Here is a 23597-nt window from a genome sequence, read left to right on the forward strand (position 1 = left end):
CAATAATCTCAATATTGAAATGTTCAATGATTCTCTAACTGTTGCACATTGTTTCATCCTATTGCATTTTTAGAAACCTGCATGATGTGTTAAAAGTATATACTTTTGAGAAAGTATGAAGCAGTTTACTTCCTCAGCCAATTAGGTTATGCAGCAGATACTGTACCTCCTACCTCTGTAGAGGTACTTGAGACTGTACTGTACATTATCTGCTGTGTCTCAGTTTTGACACCCTTGCACTTTATCCCTGCTGTTTTCTGTCCATTTTGTTGCCTTTAGAGGACTGGTGCCATGTTAGATTCATTCAGTAAAAACAAATGCATGCATCACAAGAAATAAAAATAATCTGTACCTCTGACAGAGAGACGTTTAGGCAGAATAGTGACAGCGCCCTCTGATACCTCTTCTTGGTGCAGCACTGGAGAGATTTTGGAGCCCCAGCTGTCTGATCCTACCCAGAGGAAATGCCCTGTCTGATTGGCTTTCTTGGCCGCTTGTAGCAGACGCCTGTAACAGCAAAAGGAAAAGATTCTTGAGTTTGAAACCTAAAGATCTGGGCCTGTGTTACTCCATCTGCAAAACTTGATACTGGTTTTCTTAACAGCAGACCACAGATGATAATGACAGACAACAAAACCTCATCCACACTGATTCTGAAAACTACCTCAGCTGCCTCTATCCAAGACTGTACTCACTCTTCACTTATGACTTTTCATACAAATACAGTAACAACCATATAATCCAATTTGCTGATAGTACCACAGTAACTGGGTTGATCAGCAAAAATGATGAGTCTGCATACTGTACAGGAATGAGGTAGGAGATCTGACAAAGTGGTGTTGTGACATTCAAGCCAGCCCTGAATGTCACCAAGACAAAAGAACTCATTGTAGACTGGAGTCACACTCTGATCAACATCAATAGAGCATCAGTGGAAATTGTTAGCTGTTTCAGAATGCTTGGGTTGCAGATCTGAAATGACCTGGCTTGGTCCCACAATACTGAAGCCATTCTGAAAAAGGCACAAGAGGCATCTGAGAAAATGTGGGATTAGTAAGCAGATACTCTTGAGGTTTTATTGCTATAGAGAGTGCCCTGACCGGTGGCATTACTTTATGGTACAACAGTACACCACACAGGAAAAGAAGGCCATACAGAGGGTTGTGACATCAGCAAAAAAGCTCATAGTATCTGAGCTCCCATCAGTTGAACAGATCTATGTCAACCATTGCCATAATAAAGCCTGTGCCATAAAACAGGACTATAACTACCGCAGACACAAACTGCTCTGACCTCTATGGTCTGGCAGGTAATACTGCAGCATCAAAACACCAACCATCAGTTTCATGAATAGTTTTTATCCCCCAGTGTCATGTGACATAAACAACTAACATCTAAGTGCAACTGAATTAACGACTACTATTTATTACCACTTATTGTTGAATACTGTATTTTCTGCACTGCATACTACACTGTTATTATATTTATATAGTTTTGTACTGGCACTGCAGAGGATGGAGCATTCAGTGTGGTTTGCGAAGAGCTTGCACCTGTAGGTACTCAGGGAACAAGTGCAGCTCTTCTGCCACTCTGACAGGTGAGAAGCAGGTGGTTTGAGCTGCGGCATTAGCATGTTGCCGATCCCTCCGAGTAATTGGACTAATTACCAAACGCCAGGAGTTGAATTATGAGCCAGCCTCCCTCCCTGCTGTTCTCACAGGCCTTATGCCTAATTACAGCTCCTGCTCTACACTTCACTTGGCTGCCCACGGCCTAAGCTGGCTATACTGAAAGCAGAACAGAGTAAAAAATGCAATAGGTACTGTTCCTCCAGTGGCCACAGCACTGCCACATTACTATTATGATATAGACACATTATTATTATTATTATTATTATTGTGTTTTAATTAATTATTTATTATAATGCAAATTATCTTGGTGAGTTTAGGATATGAGGGATTGTTCTGCCTGTGGAAGATAAGGAAATTCAATCTTGTGGTCTCCCAGCTACTCTTGCATTGTGATACTCTATTCACGTCTCACTGCATTTCTAATATCATGGCCAGCCAGGACATTTATGCTGTTTTTATACTTACTGCATGCAGTCTGCCAGCGAGCTACAGTTTAGCTACAGTGCTACAATGAAATGATGGCAGGTTCCCTTTTGTCTCACCTCAAATGTATACACAACTCTCATATCAAGGAGAAGGTCAGACCAAGACCATGTATTAACATTTGTGTCTTTCCTACATTACGTGATGTTCTTGAAAATAATCTTTACTCTATGAGACTTCTAACTGCTTCCTAAAGCTAAGAACATTGTAATCGCCAAGATTTTCTTTCTTAAATGAAATTGAAATTCTCACATTTTTGCAAATGTCCTGTTGACAGTCAATTCTAGTCCCCTTGAAGCCATTTCTAGGGTAATTTGAGTTGTCCAACTTTTCTGGTAATAATCTGCTCCAGCAATTTCTACTGCAAATTTATTTAGATTTATTAGATTCTTAAAATTAAGTTCAGTAGTTGAGTGTAGAAACAGGGCAGCTGAATTAGAGATACAGCACTAATATCTTAACTGTAAAGCAATCAGTATCCACAGCCATTTCCATGATTCTGAAATACAATTAGATTTGGTATGTTAGACTTCTGCAAGGGATTTACTCGTTTACACAAATGACCAATTAATGTTTTCCAATGAAATAACCACATTTTAAAAGAAAATAGGGTGGGAAAAAATGTGAAACACAGCACTACAAATTAAATTAGCCATATGCTGAAACTGATTCAGTAACCACAATAGTTAACAATGCAAACAGTTACAATACCACTGTTTATTAATACATAATTTGTTTATTAGTTCATAATTTGAACAAAAGTATATAAGAAATAAGATACTCATTTTATTTTTGTTGTTTCCAGGTCCTTCTCATTACTTCAAATACACCACTAAGCTGTTTAATTTTCCAGGCTGCAAATGATGCTTAATGATATCATTATGTGGTCACTAGCGAGGTAAGTCAATGAGGGATTCTGTAAACACTTCTTTTCATCCATCAGTGCAGCCACTGAAAATGAAAACCCTACAAACAACACATTTCTGCACTGGGAATCCTGGAATTGTACCAGGTGGCCTCCTTTGAATGTAGCTGATAGCAGGGACTTAAAACCACATATGGCCCAAAAACGGTTGATGACAGTCTCTTATTCCTACTCTTCCTAATACACTGCTCATGTCATGTACAATACTTGCAGAGCAAAATCTCTGGGAAAAAAAAGGCTGGCACTAAGGAGAAAAGTCCTAAGATTGTTGGGCTGCATTAGGTTTTAGGACTAACTGTAGGGAACCACAGATGGGCTTTCACGTAAGGCTCCAGTGACAGATTGCTGAGATGGGTCTTCAATGTCAGAAAGAAGTATGTTCATCACATATTTCAGGCACTAATATAAAGCTTATTCTGTAGTGTGAGTGCTCGCAGATGCTCATTGAAGCAAAATTCAGGATCCCAGCCATGAAACCTCTACCTCTTGCCTTCAAAGGGATATCTGAACATAAAGGAACACTTTTCTTGCACTGGGTCACAAGGATCCAAGTGCATAGAAGTCCTACAACACTGACATGTTCACAAAAATGTTCAAATCCTTCAGAACTGTGATCTAGGGCCTAAGTGTTGTACATCTGACATTCATTTGGTTGCTTCTGTATAGTCCTAGCCAGTGGGTGATTTCACGTAACATTTAGGGGGGGTGGACGAAGACCACATAAGGAAATCCTTTATGAGCACATGGCTGGGGGTTCCTCCTTACATGTGACTTGTGCTGTTTGGGGATTTTCAGCGTTCCCTCTGCAACAATGCATTAATAAATTACGTCAGTATATACTGTATGCTCTGAGGATGTAAAGATGTGCTTTGGAGCTCCTATTCCTATAACTCAATGTTACCATATTGTAAAGTGAAGTGCCCCTGGGTGATCTTCACAAATCTGATATTAATTCATATGCTAAAGAAAAATAGCACAAAAATATGGCTTATCGTTCTTCTGTACGATTTAGAATGAGTAGGCCTCAGCATGGGATCTTCAGCTAAAGTCCTGCTGATCCAAGAAAGTCCCTTAAAATATGGCTACTTATCAGTAACAGGGAAAACCTTTGTGTTACTACATGTTTTCAAGCATAACCATTGTCACAATGTCCAGCACAGGAACTTTTATTTTCTTGAGGTTTGTTTTATTATGAACACATACAGTGAAAGCAGCAAAGTCTGCAGGCTGTGTTCAGAAAGGCTAGATGTATTACCTGAACTTGGCATGAGCAGCACTACACTGAGAAAGGAGATGCTGAAAGGTGATCCCAACAGGGAGTCACCAGAGTAGAAAACTGGAGCTGTAGCCGCAAAGCCACCTTGGCAATAAAGAAGGATAAGTTTATCTTTCCCAGAAAGTGGGGCATCTGTTTGATACAGGGCTGAGATGAAAATATCCCCAAAAGGATAGCACCGTGAAAAGACTTTTAACATCTTAACAGAAGCAAGGTTAGCTGAGGAGAGCGGCTGACCAGATAGAAATCAAAGAACACACTACAGAGAGGAATATGAACACAAAAAAAAAACAGAAATATCATTTCAGTAACCACACATAGCCCAATTTTGTGTTTTCTTTTTGTTTTGAAGATTAGATTTTTCTTTCTAATCCTATTAAGCCACTGCCGAGCCTTGAAATACTAGGACTATTGTCTCTTTTAAGTCCAAATAATTTAACACGTGTCCCTTGGTGTTATTTTAAGAACATTTAAAAAGATGTCTTGCATAAACATTTCAAAAAATCATCACAAAGGAAAAGACTGAAGCATTAAGAAAAAGGATAAAAGATTAAAAAACATGAAAGCACAGTTTGCAGTTAAAGAAATGAGCACGTCCTTTTACTTGAATTTAAGTCTGTGTAATATGTACATCTTTACTGCCATTTCTCTTATCTATCCTGAAGATAAACTCTTGGTGTCCATGTAAGAATCTATAGCACAATCCACATGTGTAGAAACATTTCTGATTCAGTACTGGTAAACTTCTTTAATCACCCATGTGTGTGACGGTTCATTGTACAAATTTTCTATAATTCTTTTATAAAAATAGTTTTTAAAGAGTCTTGGATAAAGATACCTGATAAAACAATAATAATAAAAGTGTATTTGTGAGAGTCATTGTAAGTGGCAGTTCAAATCTTTCATCTTTAATTGCCTCCTGCCAGAAGATTCAGATTGCATTGTAATATAAAATGTTCATTTGATTGAAATAAATATCGTTTGTAATGATAAAAGTGTCTCTAAACAAATTGGTTGTAGAATAAGACGTTGGGCATATAACCTTAACAAAAGGGCATCTACAGTATGAGCATGCTCTTTCCGAAAAATACTGTTAATTGTGGGCAGGTCTGGGAGAAGTGGTGTGACTCTAGAAAGAAATGTGGATAACACAACATTTCAGAAAAATCTTAACCAAAACAAAATAGTTACAGAAAAAAACTGTTTTTAGTTATACATTATGATCGTGTAGTCTGAGTAAACACAGACACACCCCAAAACCAGTCTCTTAAGACTCAGTGCCAGTTATTCAGTATTTCTTGTAGCAGAAATATAGAGGTGGGCATCTCCTTAGTGTAGCCAAGCCTACCACAGCTAGTAGCCATAAGTATGCAAACACAGACTTAAGAGAAACTTAGAAAGGTTACTTAGTCAATTGAATAATGTTAGCAAACGTGACAGGGCTCATAGTGCATAATGAGCCTTTTAGAGTCAAAACCTGTACCAGGATACCAGCCTTCTGATGTTCTGAAGTAGGATTGATACCCAATCATGTGTGGCCTGGGAACTCTGAAATGTGATATTTGCAATGGTTGGAATTGTTGTTACCAGGCACAAAAAAAATCAATCCCGTTTTAAACTGGGTAGCATTGCATGTAGGCATAAAAATGTTGTTCACCTGCCATCAAAATATTTTTATTGTTAACTATACTGAATTAAGAAAATGGAAAATATTAAAGATGTTGTTTGTACACTCACACCTACTGAGTGTACAATTTTTAAAATTAACCTACCACTATGTCTATGAACTGTGGGAGGAAACTGGAGCACCGGGAGGAACCCCATGTAAACACAGGGAGAACATACAAACTCCACACAGATACTGTAGTACTCCAAGTCCTGCATTAAACCCAGGGCCCCAGCACTGCAAGGTAGCAATGCTAACCCCTATGCCACAGTAGGAAATCACAAAGTTATAATGTACTATATGTTTTAGGCCATACCTCACCACAGTAGTTATTTACCACACAAAAGGAGCATGAGAAAATGTTTGCCTTTCTTCGCTATTCTTTCATGGCCACCAATCAACTAAGCCCAACCATTATACAGAGACTTTGTAAAGCTACTTCAAAAGGATTCTCCATGAACCTTAAGTGACTGTGCTCCAGAGGGAGCGGCTAGAGATTCTGAATTCCTCCAGAGCCCCTACTTCCTTCTGCATGCTACTTACTTGATGTCATCCTCATTTGCAAACAAGATGACCACTCTGGCATTGGCGTTTTCTTTGAGCCGCCGAATAATCTTGTCAAACTCCCCGGCTCTGGGCTCCCGGGGGATTTTCACAGACTGGGCGATGCACACCCCTCCTGAAAGAAAGAGAGGAGACAGTGTCTGAGAAACCCCAGTGGCATTTTTACATGAAGAAGAATGAAAGGGTCACCAGGGAGAAGCAGTCCTGAGAAGAATTTGTGGAAAGGGTTAAAACGTGAATCTGTCAATAGTTTAATAAAAGCAGAGCCTGCATAGTTTATAAAGTCATGTATGGTATCATATTCCCATACCTTATTTCAATAATGCGCAGGGCACATTTGTAATCAAAGGGGGATTTGTTGAATTGCTTGATACTATGGAGGCCTGTGGTACCTCTGGTTGCTATGCTGAAAGTGTGGAAAGCATTTATTTTCCACATGGAATCAATCATTTTGGATTGCTAACAGAACAGTGAACACTTGTCTGCTGATAACGCTCTTGACACCAGCAAACAAGCTTGGGGGCAGGAACAGATGATAAAGTTCATGTTTACTCTGTATGCCATCCTGTTTTTTTTTCCTAAGGAAAAGGAATATGAGTCTGGTGTATCAACCACAGCCTTGGCGTGCACTGTTAAAACACTAATATAATACTGCAGAAATATCTACCAATGCTGGTGGTGGACTTTTTTGTAAATAAACAGTAATCCCTCTATCTCACTCCCACCTTGCTTGTTTTTTTTTATAGAAGCCTGTATATACGACCAAATTGTACAGGTACATTTTTCATAGCTTGAAAAGGACAAGGTATAAAATTTTCCAGTGTGATGGCTGGAGGGAGTATAGCTGAGACTGATGGAACCATTAATACATTTTATGTGACTGTCAATAAGTTGGGAGGAATTTTGTAGCAATTTTAAATGTGTTGAACCTGTAGTGGCAGAGAAAGAGTTTGTTCTGCTTTGAGGGTGAACTGCATCATTTATTTGCAGGTCAGCTTGATTCTTCTTTCATACAGAGAAGGATGGTTAGATTTCTGTAAGGCTCAGTGCATTGAGCTATTCATTACTTGACTTTTTTTCTCTTAGATTGTCCTTTAAATGGTATTTTTTATTGCCTGATGTTTGATTTTTCTTTCCTGTGTTCAATATAAACAAAGAAAAAACCCCAAGGACTTTCACAATCTATAGAAGATTTAGTCATTTGTTAACCCTGCATGATCCCAAACTCTCACAATACCTAGAATAATCCAAGCAGTGTCGCAGGCCTAGAAAGGCATATTGAAAATTATACAGCAGAACCCAGCCCTCAGGATTTAGCTTAACTGAAAAATGGATTTAATATACCAGTAACAATGCATATTGCCACTGTCCCTTAAAACACTACTGAGCACTGTATCATAAAACTTTGAATATTATCACCAGTTGCTACTATTTCCTTATTCGTATCACATCTCACATTTTCTTATTAGTATCCCACATTCTGAGCTCAATTTGCAACAGTTAAGAGATATAAAAAAGTCCAGCGCCTGGAGAGCACACATTCAGGCTCTGCAGTCTTGAGTGATGTTGCTCTCAGGAAGTTGAACATTTTAAATTTTAAAAGCCCACCACCACCACCACTACTCTCATTCATCATTCACAAAATGTAAAAAGACCTGTCGAGAATAAGAATAGTAATATATATCAAAAACAACAAAATACAACTACATACTGTTTATTCATTTTTACGTCTTCTCTGAATAATCCATTTTCCTTCCCCTGTCCAAGGGAATGCTGTCCAGGATAATTTGCATCTGGAAATGCGAATGCGTATGTGTTTGAATATGTATACATGTATGTGAATGCATTTTCATGTGTGGGTGAATCTATATGCATGTTAATGAATGCAAGTGTGTGGGCGCACGAGTGAATGGAAGTTCATCTGTATGACTGTATGTGAATGTGTATGTGAATGAATGTGTGCAGGCACGTACGTCGGTGGATATGTGAGTGAATATGTACATGTACAGTATGAGTAAGTTCACATGTGTATATGTGGGACTAAACAAGAGTGTTTGTGTTTGTGTGAATGGGTGTGTGATTGTGTGTAGATATGTGCCACACAAAGGACTGGCATTTCAGGGAGTGGTCCCACCCTGTGCCCCATAATTGCTGGGCATTACAGAAAATAGATATCCATCACCATACTGTATATGACTTTTGTATAATAAGAGATATGAACATATAGCTCCACTGAGCTCCTAAACATACATTACAGCCACAGTATTCTGTACACCTAAGTTTGACAGCTCAACAATGTTTTGTTTATTTGTTCATTTATCCTTTCACTGTTTCAATAAACATGACTGGTTAGCTATGACACTCCTAAGCAAAGTCTTTAGGTTTCCGAGATATTCCTGTACTGTGTGAATATCACCAGTTCCAAATGATAAAACACAAGTCAGGAATGGGCAAAACGTCTGACATGAACTGTTGTTTTTTTAATTCTGGCTGCTAGCCTTTTAAGCATCCTCAACAAAAAATCTAACATCACAATTGCCACACTATGTGTAAATTTTCAAAATGGTGGCCTGAGTTTTGAAACATTATGAAGCCCTAAAGGCAGCAGACGGGGTGGCGTACATTTACCAGGGCTTGTGAAATGAAACTGCACCAGGTGGTGTGGCAATTGACATTGTCCTAACTCACTTTGGCCAAGGGAAGGTCAGTGGGTCAGTCATTAAACTCACAGTGTGGGTGAATGTGGATTAATATCCTGGTTACTCTGGATGTCTTCAGTGGTGGTAAATACCCACTTATTTTACAGACTGTGAGCTTAGAACAGGGCCAAGCAGATGTGCCTGCTGATTTCTGAGTGCTGAATTCCACTGCATTCCCTTGCATTCATTGCTTACCTGCATTATTTGGCTGCTTACCAACATTAGCTGCCATTATGTGACACTGCAACATTTGATCTTTGTACAGATACAGTCAGAGAGGCCACACCCATGAATGACAGAGGAGAGTAAGAGGGAGGGAGTCTGTATTCAAGTTATCCAAAAACATGGTGGTGACATAGAGCTTCAGAGTAGAAGAAATACAGTAATAAGTACATAAATAAATAGAAGCTCAGGAAGAAACAGGGAAAACATGCCTGAGTCTGAAAAAAGAGAAGTTTGAGTCTCATATGAAGAGGTAACACAGAAATGGACCCAGAGTATTGCTCCACATATTCCAGTTTCTGGAGCTTTATGTGAACTGAAACTGTGGAAGTCTTCCCTGGATGGCATGCTAGTGTATTACAATGTATACAGTTTTTCAGAAATACTGATGTCCTTTTATAGATAAAGGCTGGACTGGAAAACTTCAGATTAAAGTACTGTAGATTACTCATGGGCACAATAGCAGTTTTCACAGTGGGAACTTGAAACCACAATCCTCTGGTTAGGAATCTGAAAACAGAACCCCTGCACTATGCTGACTTTGTTAATTACTGTACATTAAGCAGAATACATGAATGTATACTTCAGGATGAATTATCAGAGTCAAGAAATTAATAAATCATTAGCTTTATTCAAACATTGACTGTTTTGTTAGTTGATTGTTTTTTAGTTCAAGAGAAATACTATGTATAAGTGACAATAGCTACAGTATAGTGATGCTGTGGCTAGCATTGCTGCGTTACAGCACTGGGGCACTGGGGTGTTAATTGAGGTGACATAAGGAAAACATTCCGTAGCAGTATACACCATAATGTCTATCTCTCATGGATATCTCTCAAAACTGCAGGAAACTGGCCATCGATTTCCACAAGTTGGGGAATGCTTATAAAAGAATGTTGTATCCATTTTAAGAAATTTAAGGATACTACTTTAATGTCAGATGTCAAGGTGGCACAGTCCTTAGCTGTCCTAGAACCGTGGGTTCAATTCTGAACTTAGGATGCTATCTGCGTGGAGTTTGTATGTACTCCCCAAGTTCACGTGGGTGTCCTACTGGTGTTCTGGTTCCCTCCCACAGGTCAAAAACCTAGTGTGTGTGTCTGTGTCTGCCCTGTGATAGACTGGTTTTTCTGTCTAGGATTTATCTGTCTTTGGCACCCATTGGTTGGGGATAGACCCCAGCTCCCTCGCGACCATGAAATGATAATCAACTGTGCTTTTAGAACACAGTCAGAGAGTCCAGGATTCCAGAATTCTTATAATACACGTAGAGCTGAGAATTATCACTCATTAGAATTTCTTAGTGCAGTCAGTACTTTATTACTATAAAACCAAATACAAAATCGCATTTAAAACAAAGAGCCTGCATACATTTAGGCTTAGAAATTAACAGTTAGCAGCCTACAGACGCCTGCTTATCAAGATAGGGCTCTTGTACTTGCTAAAACTCACTGACAGCCATCTCATGACAAAGACGAGAAAATATCTTTGGCACAGAAATACCAGCAGATAGATTCACTAAACTGATGCCATAATAAATGCTCGGATTTCATATAATGCCCTAAAAAAAGCTGAATGGTCTTTGTACTATATGAAGGGACTACGAGTTTCATAGATTTACAGAATTGGTTTTGAATGAAAGATTCCCCTGATCTTGTACACATTTACAGATCACATGCCCTGTGCTGTTTCATACACCAGGTGCTTTTTGTACAACCAATGCAGAAATGGACTCGAGGGCAATCCATGGCCGCTAGGACGACACAGCAGCTCAGACAACAAACAAGCCATTATAACTTTGAAATGAATAGATCTAGAAACATAAGACATGATGAAACTTGAAGGTGAAAGAAAATCCAATTTGATGCAGGAGTAGCTTTGAGTTTGTAGGTACTTGTAAACCAAGTGAATTCTGGATAGGAATTCCAGGTCTGGACCAGAATAAAAATTAACACCACACAATTAACACAACAGAAATACAAACAAGCACTTCAGGCAGCACAGTTTAAATGCTGTAGTTTACTAGGTTAAGGTAAATTGTTCCCTGTGCAAGAGGTATAATTCCTGCACCTCATACCGGCCCAGGGCAGAACTGTACTATTGATTTGATTTTGGTATATCAGCCTCCTAACCCTCCGACTGCTTTTCTGGTTAGATTTCTGGAATTAATTGGACATTAACTGGACATAATTGTTCTGTTTAAAGTCAGAAATCAGCTTCTCACACTGACCAAGAAAAGCTTTTGCTGAATTCTGTACCAGTTTTCATTGGGATTTTTTCCCTGTTGATGGTGTGATGTTAATTGACATTATGCATAAAGTTCTTACTCTTCTTCTGTGTTTCAACTTTTCAAATCTTTGTGCTCATTTTTCACCACAGTCATTTATGAATTGCACTGGTATTGTACCGTCATTACTCAAACATGTTGCTATTACCCAGCTGTTAAAAAAGAACTCTAGACTTCCTGTTTAGTTACAGGCCAGATTTGAATCTTCCTTCTTAAGCCAAAGTTCCAAAAGCCTGTGGCAAAATTTCAAGTGCAATATCATTTAATCAGAAAATGAGCTCTTTGAACCCTTTCAGTCAGGTTTTAGGGAATTTCGTAGTACTGTAACAGGCATTGTGAAGGTGACTAATGATATCTTTATAGCTTCAGACTCAGACATGTTATCTGTCCTTGTTTCATTGGAGCTTACTGCTTCTTTTAACACTGTTAGCCATACTATCCCCCTAAATCAATTAGAGGCTTATGTGGGTATTTTAGAGTCCTTTTATTGGTATCTCTGGGGTGCTTTCAGCTGGTTTTCTCATATTTTGTTCTGTTTAAAAGCAATTTGTGGAAATCGGACTCACAGCCTCAGACATCTTTTGGGTTACTGGGACCTTCTTAATTCAGTATCTACTGTACATGTTACCACTTTGCCAAATCATCTATTGTCTTCAGTTTACCTTCCATTGTTATGCTGCTGACACTCAGTTCTGTTTGTAGATTCAATCTCTCTGATCTAGGAGAATGTATTTGTATAAGATCCCTATCAGATGTTCAAAAATGTAATGTATTTTTTTTACAGTGTAAAAGTGCAAAGACAAAAAGTGATGGAGGTCCCCACACAAAGTGAGTAGCATGGATGGCTTTAGAATGGCCTACATTGTTGTTCTTCTTAACCCCTTTTAACAGCTGAAACTCAAATGAGAAATATTACAGGTGTCTTTTTTTATTTTATTTTATCTTATCTGCCTAATATTGCCAGCTTGCTCCAATCAGATGCTGAGAAATTAAATTATACCTTTGTGGTTCGTAGATCGTATTATTGTCAGTATACACAAAATTCAGCTGCAATTATTTGAACCAGATCTACAACCTGCAAGCAAAATACTCCTGTTCTGGATTGGTTCCCTATAAATTTTAGGATTGGTTTCAAAATCCTTCTCCTGACACATAATAGCCCAAACAATCTTACTCGTTGTGGAACTCTCTACCTAAGGCAATACCTGAATCTCTTTGTGCTTTTAAAAAACATTTTTTTACACGCATTTCTTTAAACCTTGCATTTCCTTAGTTTTAATATAATGTAAGTAATATAATACAAGTTAGCAGGTTCAGGCAAAATGGAGATCATTGTCTGAACCACAATCCTCAGAAAGTTCTAGGGAATAAGCTGCTTTCCTCAGTCACCTGACCAGTTGCTGGAACACAATTATTTAGGTGCCAGTTTCAAAAGGAAGCTAAGATTTCCAGTGGTTGGTTTGATCTGCGTTCTGGAGACAGAGAGCAGATCCTGCTCCTGCAATCACACCTGAGGGAGGGAGAAGGATGTGACTGACTAAGGGACCCAAGGAACTTCTGGAAAGGGAGTTCTGAATATAGTCTTGGACTGAGGCTTAGTTCTGAGCAGTATTGTGTTTTGGAAGTTTCAACGTGAGACATAATCTTCTGAAAGCTGGTAAGCAGTATAGCTGCCCAGTTACTTGCTGTATTAGGGACTTCTGAAAGAGTCAGTTAAATGCTCAAAGAGGAGCTTAGGCTTTTGTTTGTTTGGTTTAGTTTTGTGTTTTAATGCACTGTAAACAAAGAGCAATAGTTTTGTACCGAATGGCTATGCCTGGTCTCCTAGGATCTGCCTCTGTAAAAAATAGCTTGCAGTGGCACCCCTACCTTCAATTGTGTCACTCTAACTATACATCAACTTTTATGTTCAACTGTGTTGTGTTAATTTACCACCATATTGTTTCTTTGGTCATTTAATTGTAAATTGCTTTGAGATGTTGACAAATGAAAAACACCACATTAATAAATTGCTTCTATTGCAAAATTTAATTATTTGGTTTTAAAACACATAGGAACGAATAGAGCAGACTGCATCTGACGAATGATCAAATACACTCATGGTTTTATAATGGCCCTACTCTGCCTTCAGTGTGATGCCTACATAGTTTTTTTTTCTAGCATAGAGAAGAAAGCAAAGGATGCATGTAGCAAAGATGAAAGCTAGTGAGAAAATACAGGTTCACAATACAAAAAGCATTTCAAAATGATGTTACCCAAATTGTCTTGCATTTCTGTCCAGTTGCAAAAATGCTCTGCCTGATCATAGGATGTTTGTGTCTGTCTACAAAATTGTTGTTCTCTGTAACTATGCCATCAAAAAAGAGCTCTGTGTTACCCTTCCACAATGGTATTGTTAGAAAGTCCTGGAGGAAGCACAAAAGGTTTTTATTTCGACATTAGGGCAACTGGCTGAATGTGGCCATTTTATTAATGAAGGGACTAAAGACTTGGCAAAATACCTTAGGACAAAAATCAGCAGGCAACAAACGAAGAAGTGCTTTCTCCAAAATCATGAGGCCTTTACTGCATGTTCCACAGGAGTGCTGGTACTCATTCCCAATTGCTACATTCTCTTAAATGGAAAAGGAAGGCATCTACCAGACAGGTGCAGTTTTGGCAGACTGGGAACTAGACCCGGCACTGTGACAGGACTTTCATCATAAATCAGGATACTTACACTTTTGCTCTCCACGGCTTGAAAAAAAAAATGAAGCAGACAGTGGAGGAGACCATGAAACAGGCACAGTACATCATAGCGAATAAACTCCACTATCCCCTGAACGTGGTGAAAGCATTGAAGTTTTTACTTGAAGGTACAGTACTGTACATCTATTATCGGATACACTGGGAAACTAAGTTTAATTTTACAAAGCTGAGCCACATTTCATGCTCAGGAGTCCCCAAGGAACTGCCACACTGGAATTAAAAATCTCTACATTTTCAAGCATGGACTGGGCATTGCTAAGGCAACCATAAAGGCTTTACTGTTAATGCAGTACTGCAGTTAATCCACAATTAACTGCAGAGACTTTAAAACTGTGGCCTGCATTCCACAATTTTGGTGTTACCATTTTTTTTCTGCTGAAGTTCTACACAAAAGCCACAAAATACGTTGCATGCAATTTGATTTGTTCATACTGTATTCTATTTCTTTGTTTTTTGAAAGTGTTGGTAACTGTTTACTGTATGTTAAAGCCTTGGTGAATGTATTATCTGCTGGCATACACAACAACATTGTCAACATTGTCAACTGGCACCAGCGGGATTAATACTCATCCAGAATACTTTACGCTCCAAAGCTAACTGTAAAACTCCAGCTTCATATGACAAATACATTATAAAGCATTAATCAATAAAGTGAAGACGAGTGAAAATTAAATATAAAGAGTCTCTCTGCTACACATTAGAATACCTTTAAAACCTTTACTTCTGTCAAAACATGCTCTTGAACAGCTAAGGCTACCAGAAGATGTTGTTCAAGTATTCACAATGGCATAAACAACCTAAGCAATTATACAGAAACATGAACCTGGGAACACAAGTAGAAAGGACACAGGTATTTAAAACAGAGAACTGGAGCCACCTCTTTACACAAAGGGTTCTGGGAAACTGGTAAAATCTACCCACCCACACTTTTAATGGTTAGCAATGTGGGATTGTCCCAAGAAGAAGAAGGGACTGGTTTGAAAGCAAATGGGTCTTTATTTTCACTTTGTGCAAAGTGTCCTATGTAAACTGATGTGGCATGGTGGTTAGCAGTACTGCTTCTCAGCTCCTGAGTTCTAGGCCCAATACTGGGCTAAAACTGACAGACTTCATCCATTGCACATACAGTTCAGTTGCTGGTTTAGACAGGGGCAGAACAAAGACAGGCACATATTTTGACTCACACATGACATCTATTTGGTTTTTCTGGTGGTTTTAACATGACATTCTAATTGAGTTTTTTTTAAAGGTTAGGAAAGCAACAAGAAAGAGGATCTGTCCACTTCAAAGGCAACGTTCACTTTAAATAAAGGACACCTTCTTGTAAAGTTTATGAAATGCTTCTTGGTTTTATTAAGTTGTGGGTTCCATATACTGTAACTGTCAGAATCCATTCCAACTTACAGCAGTATGTCAGTGAGGGGAGAATGCTAGAGAGAGAGTTAGTAATGTTAAAGTCTTACAAGCTTCACTACTTTACTCATTTACTAGCAATGGCTTCAGAAATAAATAAATAAATTTATTCTGGCCTATCATGTCCATCATATAGCTTGTCAGTCCATGATAATTTAACATAATAAATTGTAACATGAATAGGATTCCCATTCTGAAAGTAATTGTTATAAAACAGGGGCATGAATAATTTAATTCAACTTACAATTTTACCATCTCTTTATTCAATTAATATCACCACAAACCATCTGTTGTTATAGGCATCCAATTTTAGAACAACCTCCTAAAAAATAGTTTTAGTTATGAAATCAAAGCATGAGACCTACTTCTTTAGTCTTTGTCTTCTTTAGTTTATAATTGTTACAGTATACAGCTGACAGTGTTCGGACAGAATTGAGTAATTAATCTTCTATCCAGATACTGTAGCACAGTTTCTCCTCTTTTATTTTTCCACTGCCTGAATGGGTCCATTTCCTTGGAGAAGGCAGCCATTGGGTCCTGGGACTCAAAGTGGTTTAATGTTTATTTTACACATTTTGTTTTCCTCTCCTCTGTGCCCCGTTATCAACTGTTATTATATTGTTTACTGCTATTGAAACCTGTAAAGAGCTCTTTGGCAAAGTGCTGCAAAAGGCAACATAAAATGATTGATTGACACCAGCTTGCTGTGCAAGCACATTACAAAAGTGAACAATTACAGTATAGAGTATGCTCCAATATATTCAGGGAGTACCAAGCTTTACCATGTATTGATACCACACACACTTAATCCATATTTCTACAAATATTAATGTACAATTCATTACATACTGTATGGATAGAGTCAGTCTCTTTAGTGCTAAAATTACTAAGAAGCTCTGTAGTCCTAGTACTGTATGTGAAAGAGGACTTTCAGGGTATAAATTGTTTTTTTTTTCTTGGCACATATCCCCCTGTTTCTGTATGCTCTGGGGCCTACTTCTCTTATTCCTCATCCCAATCCCTATTTGGTTTATTAGTACAATTGTTTGGCCACCTGGACCTTTGGTAATTGTGACTGCCTCAAGTGAAAAAATAAAATAAGAGGAGAGATCCCCCAAAACTCACCGAGGATGCCCTTTGATGCATACTTTGATGTGAAATTCCAACTTTTAGATACCCACTACATTTTTAGCATTATTAACTTTGTATACAGTATGTACTGTATGATATAATGATTACAGGAGCAGTGTTTACTGGATACAGCATTAAGCAAACACAGCAAAATGTATGAGCTCAGAGGAGTCATGGCAGTTTTATGACATCTTGATGTCACACAGATTTAAAGGAAGAAAAAAAGTAACTATGAATTACACTGGGCAATACAGATTCTAGAGATTTATGATCTCTGTAGGAGGTGAGTCCTGTTTGCCTGGCATCTCTATATTCTACTGCATAATTTTCTAGCATCCCTGTTCCACACAGGTCTATATTTGGAAACTTTCTTGAAAGTAAAATTAGCAAGCTTTATAAATATGTCTGGTGTATTTGTATGCGTCCTTAAGGCATGTCTGTCATTTTCCTGTGTTTGTTTATCTCATCTAATTAGAACAGCAGAAATGTCAAAGATGAGAAAACTCCCCAGGTTCTATGTCTCTAAAGTCCCACAGCCAGTACTTATCATATGGGGAAAAATGCCCCAGACATGAAAACCTCTTTACCCCCACTGGAAAGGGAGAATTTAGAATAGATTTCAACCTTACCCAACTAGCAGGAGGAGGGAAACTGAAGAACCTCATGTTACCCCAAATATAGATGGGCAGAACATACAAACACCATACAGACCAATACACCAGTCAGGTATGAAACCTAGGATCATAGAGCCTAAGATAGTTTTGCTAAACATTACATGAAGTAAGAAGTGGGCCAAAGTGAAAATAAGAACTGTGCACTTCCAACCTAACCCACACTGGAATCTTCATAGTGTCCTTCATGTACACATCATAGCAGAGGATACATTATGGTTAAAATATAACCATCAGATTATAAGTAATGGCCAGAAGCTAGACTAATTTATTTTATATACTGTACCTGTAGTTTTATTTCGCTAAGGTCGCATGACTTCATTTCACAAAAGGTGTTGTGGGAGCAGAACATTAATTACAAGGAACAATGTGTAGAGAAAAAAATATTTCTAGGTTTTACATTAGATAGTGTTTAATGTTCCCCTTTTAGACAAAGGAACAGTAACATTATCAATAAAAAATAGATGAAGCTTTAGATTAAGAGCCCTGATTTTTTTCCAGAGACGTCTAACCTGTCAGTTTTGTTAAACTCAGTCTGCTTTTTCAGCATATTCCTCGTGGTCTTTCACAGGGTAGGATAATTTTAGGCTCAGAGGAGCCTAGCTCTGAATGAAGGACTGTCAGATTTAAAAGAGGCTTAGATTCTTTGAAAACATTTTTTTTTTATAAAGGCTGACTATTTCTTTTCCAACAGGAATTCCACATATTCCTTTGTTACTTGTGTGTTAGGTATCTCCCAGAGTAGGTATTATATTGTACCTCCTCTGTAGTCTCTTCATGGAAACTATCTAAAATTCCATTCATGTATACTAGTAATGTTTAAAGTTTTAAAAACAGAAATCAAGAAAACATAGAGATAAATCAGAAGTTTTTCCAAACATTTCTAAAACTTGGGTTGTATAAAGCTTGTAAATATAGAAATAATTTATATGAACCCTTCCTGGCAGTGATACTGTTCCTCAATAATGGTTTTGCTAGGTCCATTAAGCACCTACTGTATAGCATGAAAGCCAAAACATGGTCATTACTATTGTAATGCCTCTCAAGAAGCTATTACTTAAAATCATTCAAATATTTCTGCTAAATATGAGAAAGCAAAGTTTCAGTTAACATTTGTGATTTTTATTTTGCTTTGCATATCATTATAGGTAATCCTCAATAAATGAAATGCTTCTTATAGTCTTTCTTTATATTGAGATAAAAACTTTTACAGTAGGTTAATTTTAGGTATTTTAATGCTCTTTTTAAACTTTTCTAATCAGACTTCAACTTCAACTGCTTCTATACATTTTAATTTTTTTTAAAAAAAATTTTATGTAGGTCACCCTTAAATCTCAGATAATCATTAGAGTGTTCTTACTTTATCATAATCCAACTTAATTTCCAACTGGCATTATACAACTTGATTTGTTCAGAATTACTCACCAGAATTACCCAAAGACCAAGGAAATAAAAGCAATATTCATCATTCACCACACTTAGTACAGTTGGTGGAACTCAAACTACCTCTACATGAGCATTCATCAGAAGCAAGAAACAAATAAAAATAGAAGCCTTGCCCTCAGTTTTTGTACAGTGCAATCCATTACTTTTTGCATACACCTTTTTTACCATGAGAGAGATTTTCTGGATTAGGTTTGGAGATGTAACAGAAATTATGTTTGTTCCTGTGAATTATTCGCTCACAGTACCAGACCACTGGAGTCCCTGAGCACTGAATTTCCAAGCAGCATGTGATGATTGTGCTCTCACCTATGGCCAAGAACAAATATTTAAGAATACACCATTGTGGGGAATTGAAAGATTTAACTAGTCTGGACATATGAACTGAGTGACACTCAAGCAGGGCTAAAGTTCCGAGAGGATGTGCATATTTTGTGCGTTTGGGAGTTTAGGGAAAGGAATTAATGGGATTAACCTTAGACCTGTGTCAGAGTCATATTTACACCAGATCGCACATCATGGATACTACAGGAACACTTAACATCACATGGTGTAGGGGATAATTACCGTTTTGCAAGATATTTACACATATTTGCACAACCCAACAGGAAGCTAAGTCTTAAGTGACCCAGTTGGTTTGATAGATGACAGCTGATGAAGATCAAGATCATTATTTAATGTATTATTTACAGGGGAAGTTGAAAAATATATAAAAAAGGGTGATTCTAAGAACAAACATAGTGAAACTCTGGACCTATGCACCATGGTCTGTCTAACCTGTGGAAACATCAAAAATTGATGTGGAAACAAATTCCTGTAGTTTACGCCGATATTGCCTACTAACTTTGCAAAAGCAAAACCTGCTGTTCTGTTATTTTCTCCTTTAGTGCAGAGAAGCACTCACAGAGAGCAAGCAAGGAATTCTTTTCAGAGTATGCAAATGAGGAGAACATATACAGGTGCAAAACATCCATCATGTGCCTGTTAGCCCTTACCTTAGGAGTAAACGCTCTGAGCTTGAGGAAATTAGAAAAAAAAATAAGCAGGTGGGGGAATAAAGGCGTTTTCTCTTTGCTAGAAAGAGTAGTCATATTTTTCTGGAATGCCGGGAAGCACTACAATGCATGATGTCTTCAACCTGCCTGGAAACGTGCCATGGTGTGCATGTAAGACGCCATGTAATCTACTCCTTTTTAGACTAAAATCATTGATCTCCTGTGTATAATATTCATTATAGGCTCTAAATAGTTCTGCTCATTTTTCACATAAAGGTAAAAATTAGACAGTTGAATATGACTTGGTGAGATGGCAGAATACTTTATTTATGTTATTTGGTTTAAGGATTTTACTTTTTGTATAGTTTAAAAAAGGCATTTGTTTTTTCTGATAATCTCAGAGAGCTACAGCCCAAAGATGCATCAAGGATCTCAGAAATGATTGTGTTAGGAGTATACTACAGATCACCAAACTCTCTCAACTGTGTTGTAAATTGTGAGGTTGTATTATATAATGAACTCAGGAACCTACTGTATATGTCAAGGAAGATGTAGTTATCATGGGAGATCTTAATATCCCTCACATATACTGGGAAACACTATCAGAAAAAGTCAGTAGCTGAAAGTGAAATGGTTGACGTGGCTAATAATTGCTTCCTTACTCAGCTTGTCAGAGTACTGTACCTCCTAGAGAGAATGTCTGCATTGGTCTTGTCCTTTCAAGATTAAGTGAAGAAAACAGAGATGAGTGAACCATTAGTGAACTTTGATCATATACTAGGCTTTGAAGTACACTCAATTAAAATTGAACAAGAACTTAAAAAAATATTAGCATAGAGGAGATAGAAGTTCTTTGAGTACTAGAAGAACATTTGAAGGGGTCTACAATATATACTTGAGGAAAAAAGAAATGTTTTGTTAACAAATTAACATATTCTTCAAGCAGTCACTTAAATCAGGACTTTTCTCAATACCAAAAAAATATCTCAATGTAGCGCCCATCCATATAAGCAGGACAAAATAGAACTAAGCGTCTATAGATCAATACAGCTTACAGTACTTCTACTATATGTAAAATATGAAAGGATCATTTGACCTCAAGTAGAGGATCATTGATATGGCAGTAGGAATCTATGGGCAAGCTAATATAAATTTTCAAAAGGTAAAGGCTCTAGGCTGACTTTGAACAAGTAACGAATGATACAGAGAATATGACAGCATATGTAGATTTTTAGAGATCAAGATTTTTTACTATGTATTCCAAACTGATATACTGTATGATATATTATACTTTATGACTGATACAAATTAGGAAGAGCTATATAAAGGCAAACTAGGTTTACAACAGAATGATATATACAGTAGTTAAAAGTGTAAAAACCAAGGGATGTTGTGTCAAAATTATACAACATACTAGTAAGACCTCATGTAGAATATTGTGTCAATTGTAGTCACCATGATACTGTACAAAAAAATACATTGCTGTTCAGGAATTAAGTGTGTGCAATATGTAAATTGTAAATTGTTTTTTATTATGCATGTCTTAAGATCCACCATAGAAAGTTTTTACTGTCCGTGGCATTTTGCATTGAAAGTTGAAAATCCTATTTCTTTAATGTGCGTGTCATGGAGAGAGATATGGTACACAGCAAAGAAGAAACATCAAAAAGACTTTGTGACTTTAATTGTGGATTTGTTTGTGTTTGTTGTTGCATTTCATTGTAACATATAAAAAATGTTAAAAGCAAAATGCTTCTTTCCTGCTTCCTAGCACTTTTTTTTTCCTCAGAGCGTGTGCCTAAAACAAGGGCAAAATAATGAATTGCATCTTGAGTATATTTTCTTAGTCAAAGCATCAACTCTCATCACTATTAGGGCCAATCTTTTTGTTTTAGAGCAAAGAGAAAAATCAATGCTCTCTCACAGTTCTTTATTAACTGACATTTTAACAGCACTATGGCCACTATGCCTCTCAAATGCCATTGATCTCCTTAACCTGACATCTTGGCTTAACTCACCACCTCTTCCAACCATCCTTCACTGCTCTGAGGAGGAGCATCGTACCAGCTTGGTTGCTCTGGCGTGTAAACCAACCAGGGACACAGGAAAGTGGGAGAACAACCTTTTCCTTTTGCATGTGTTATATCAGATTCTCACAGAGAATCATATACAGTACATACTGTACTGTTTATACAGTAGTATTGTATATATATTTTATATCAGTCACTAGGACAGCCCCTCCCATAATTCAGCTGTTTGAATCATGCCTTAACTGGCACAATTCAATTGAAGGTTACACCTGAGCTTCTTTTGTTCCTCATCGGTTATGGTAGAAATGCAAAATAAAACTACAAATCCACAAATACTGGACATATTTTTTATTGCTATAATTTACTGAACAGGCTAAAATAGATTTTTTCGCTTTTCTTTGTCATCTTATCCAGTCATATACAGAATGTTGAAGGCTCCCTTATGAAACTATATGTTTTTTTGCACTTTATCCATGGTTTTCCAAATTTAATCACAGCACAGAAATACTATAATGCACTGTTATAGTGTGTATTATATGGTATTATAGTGTTGCACAGCTAAGTGTAGCAAATTCATGTTGAAACAATAGGACACCACAACAACATATACAATAAAAGTACAGAAAAACATATTTAAAATTTCATTTAAAAAATTACAGACCTCTTCTAACAAACAACTACTGTACTGTATGTCAAAGTGCAGAAATTCCAGTGTAAACTGGACTTAGATGCTTGGTGGTGCATCATTTTAGTTATGAGATTCATCTCTCCAGTCATTCTTTATGTAAAGCATATCCAATTGTGAATCTTCTTATTTATGCATCTGTTGTTCAGCTCTAACAAGGTAGTAATCCATACTTAATGAATGCCTTCCAGGAAAGTCTTATGGCATTTTCCGCAGATATATATATATACATTTCTAGATAACACCTAGCTGCAGGGTGGATTTTAATTAGAGAGAAGATCCATTCTTGAAATTAATGTATTCTCTTCATGGCTTTTCATCATCAGATGGAATTTCCTTACCGTCACTCTCTTTTTTGTAAGAGGAGACAGAAAATTGAAAAACATTAAAGAAAAGAAGAGGACTCCCATTGCGTAGCAGAATAACTATTTCTGGGTCTACTGTAAGAATAATTAGCCACCCAGAGATTAATTAGATGTATCCTGGAGAACACTGGATTAGTTTAAGTAATCAAACTCTTGGCAGTACAGCAAAAAAAGAAGTTTTAAAGCAAGCAACACGGGTATATTTTGTAATAGCCCACATAATACGCTCACTTTATATGTCAAAGAAAAGCAGCAGACTGTGCAAAGAATAAGCAGCACTAGATCAAATATCTACAACATTAGGAATTAGGAATGACAAAATCATACCCAGACAGATTTAACATTGACTGTAGTTTTGGACAA

The 23597-nt window shown here is 37.4% G+C and overlaps 1 protein-coding gene across 1 annotated transcript in view; it reads right to left on the reverse strand.

Moving 5' to 3' along the window:
* The window catches only part of LOC148830782 (metabotropic glutamate receptor 4-like), a 330655-nt gene that overhangs the window by 102373 nt on the left and 204685 nt on the right, over nucleotides 1–23597 (reverse strand). The window contains exons 3-4 of the mRNA XM_088921144.1: nucleotides 6525–6660; nucleotides 353–507 (exon numbers count right to left, since the gene is read on the reverse strand). Of these exons, the coding sequence (XP_088777270.1) occupies nucleotides 353–507; nucleotides 6525–6660 (291 nt within the window). The remainder of the gene's footprint in view (nucleotides 1–352; nucleotides 508–6524; nucleotides 6661–23597) is intronic.

Source organism: Atractosteus spatula, chromosome 7 (genome assembly GCF_055471065.1).
Source record: "Atractosteus spatula isolate fAtrSpa1 chromosome 7, fAtrSpa1.hap1, whole genome shotgun sequence".
In the NCBI taxonomy this organism is placed as follows: Eukaryota; Metazoa; Chordata; class Actinopteri; order Semionotiformes; family Lepisosteidae; genus Atractosteus; species Atractosteus spatula.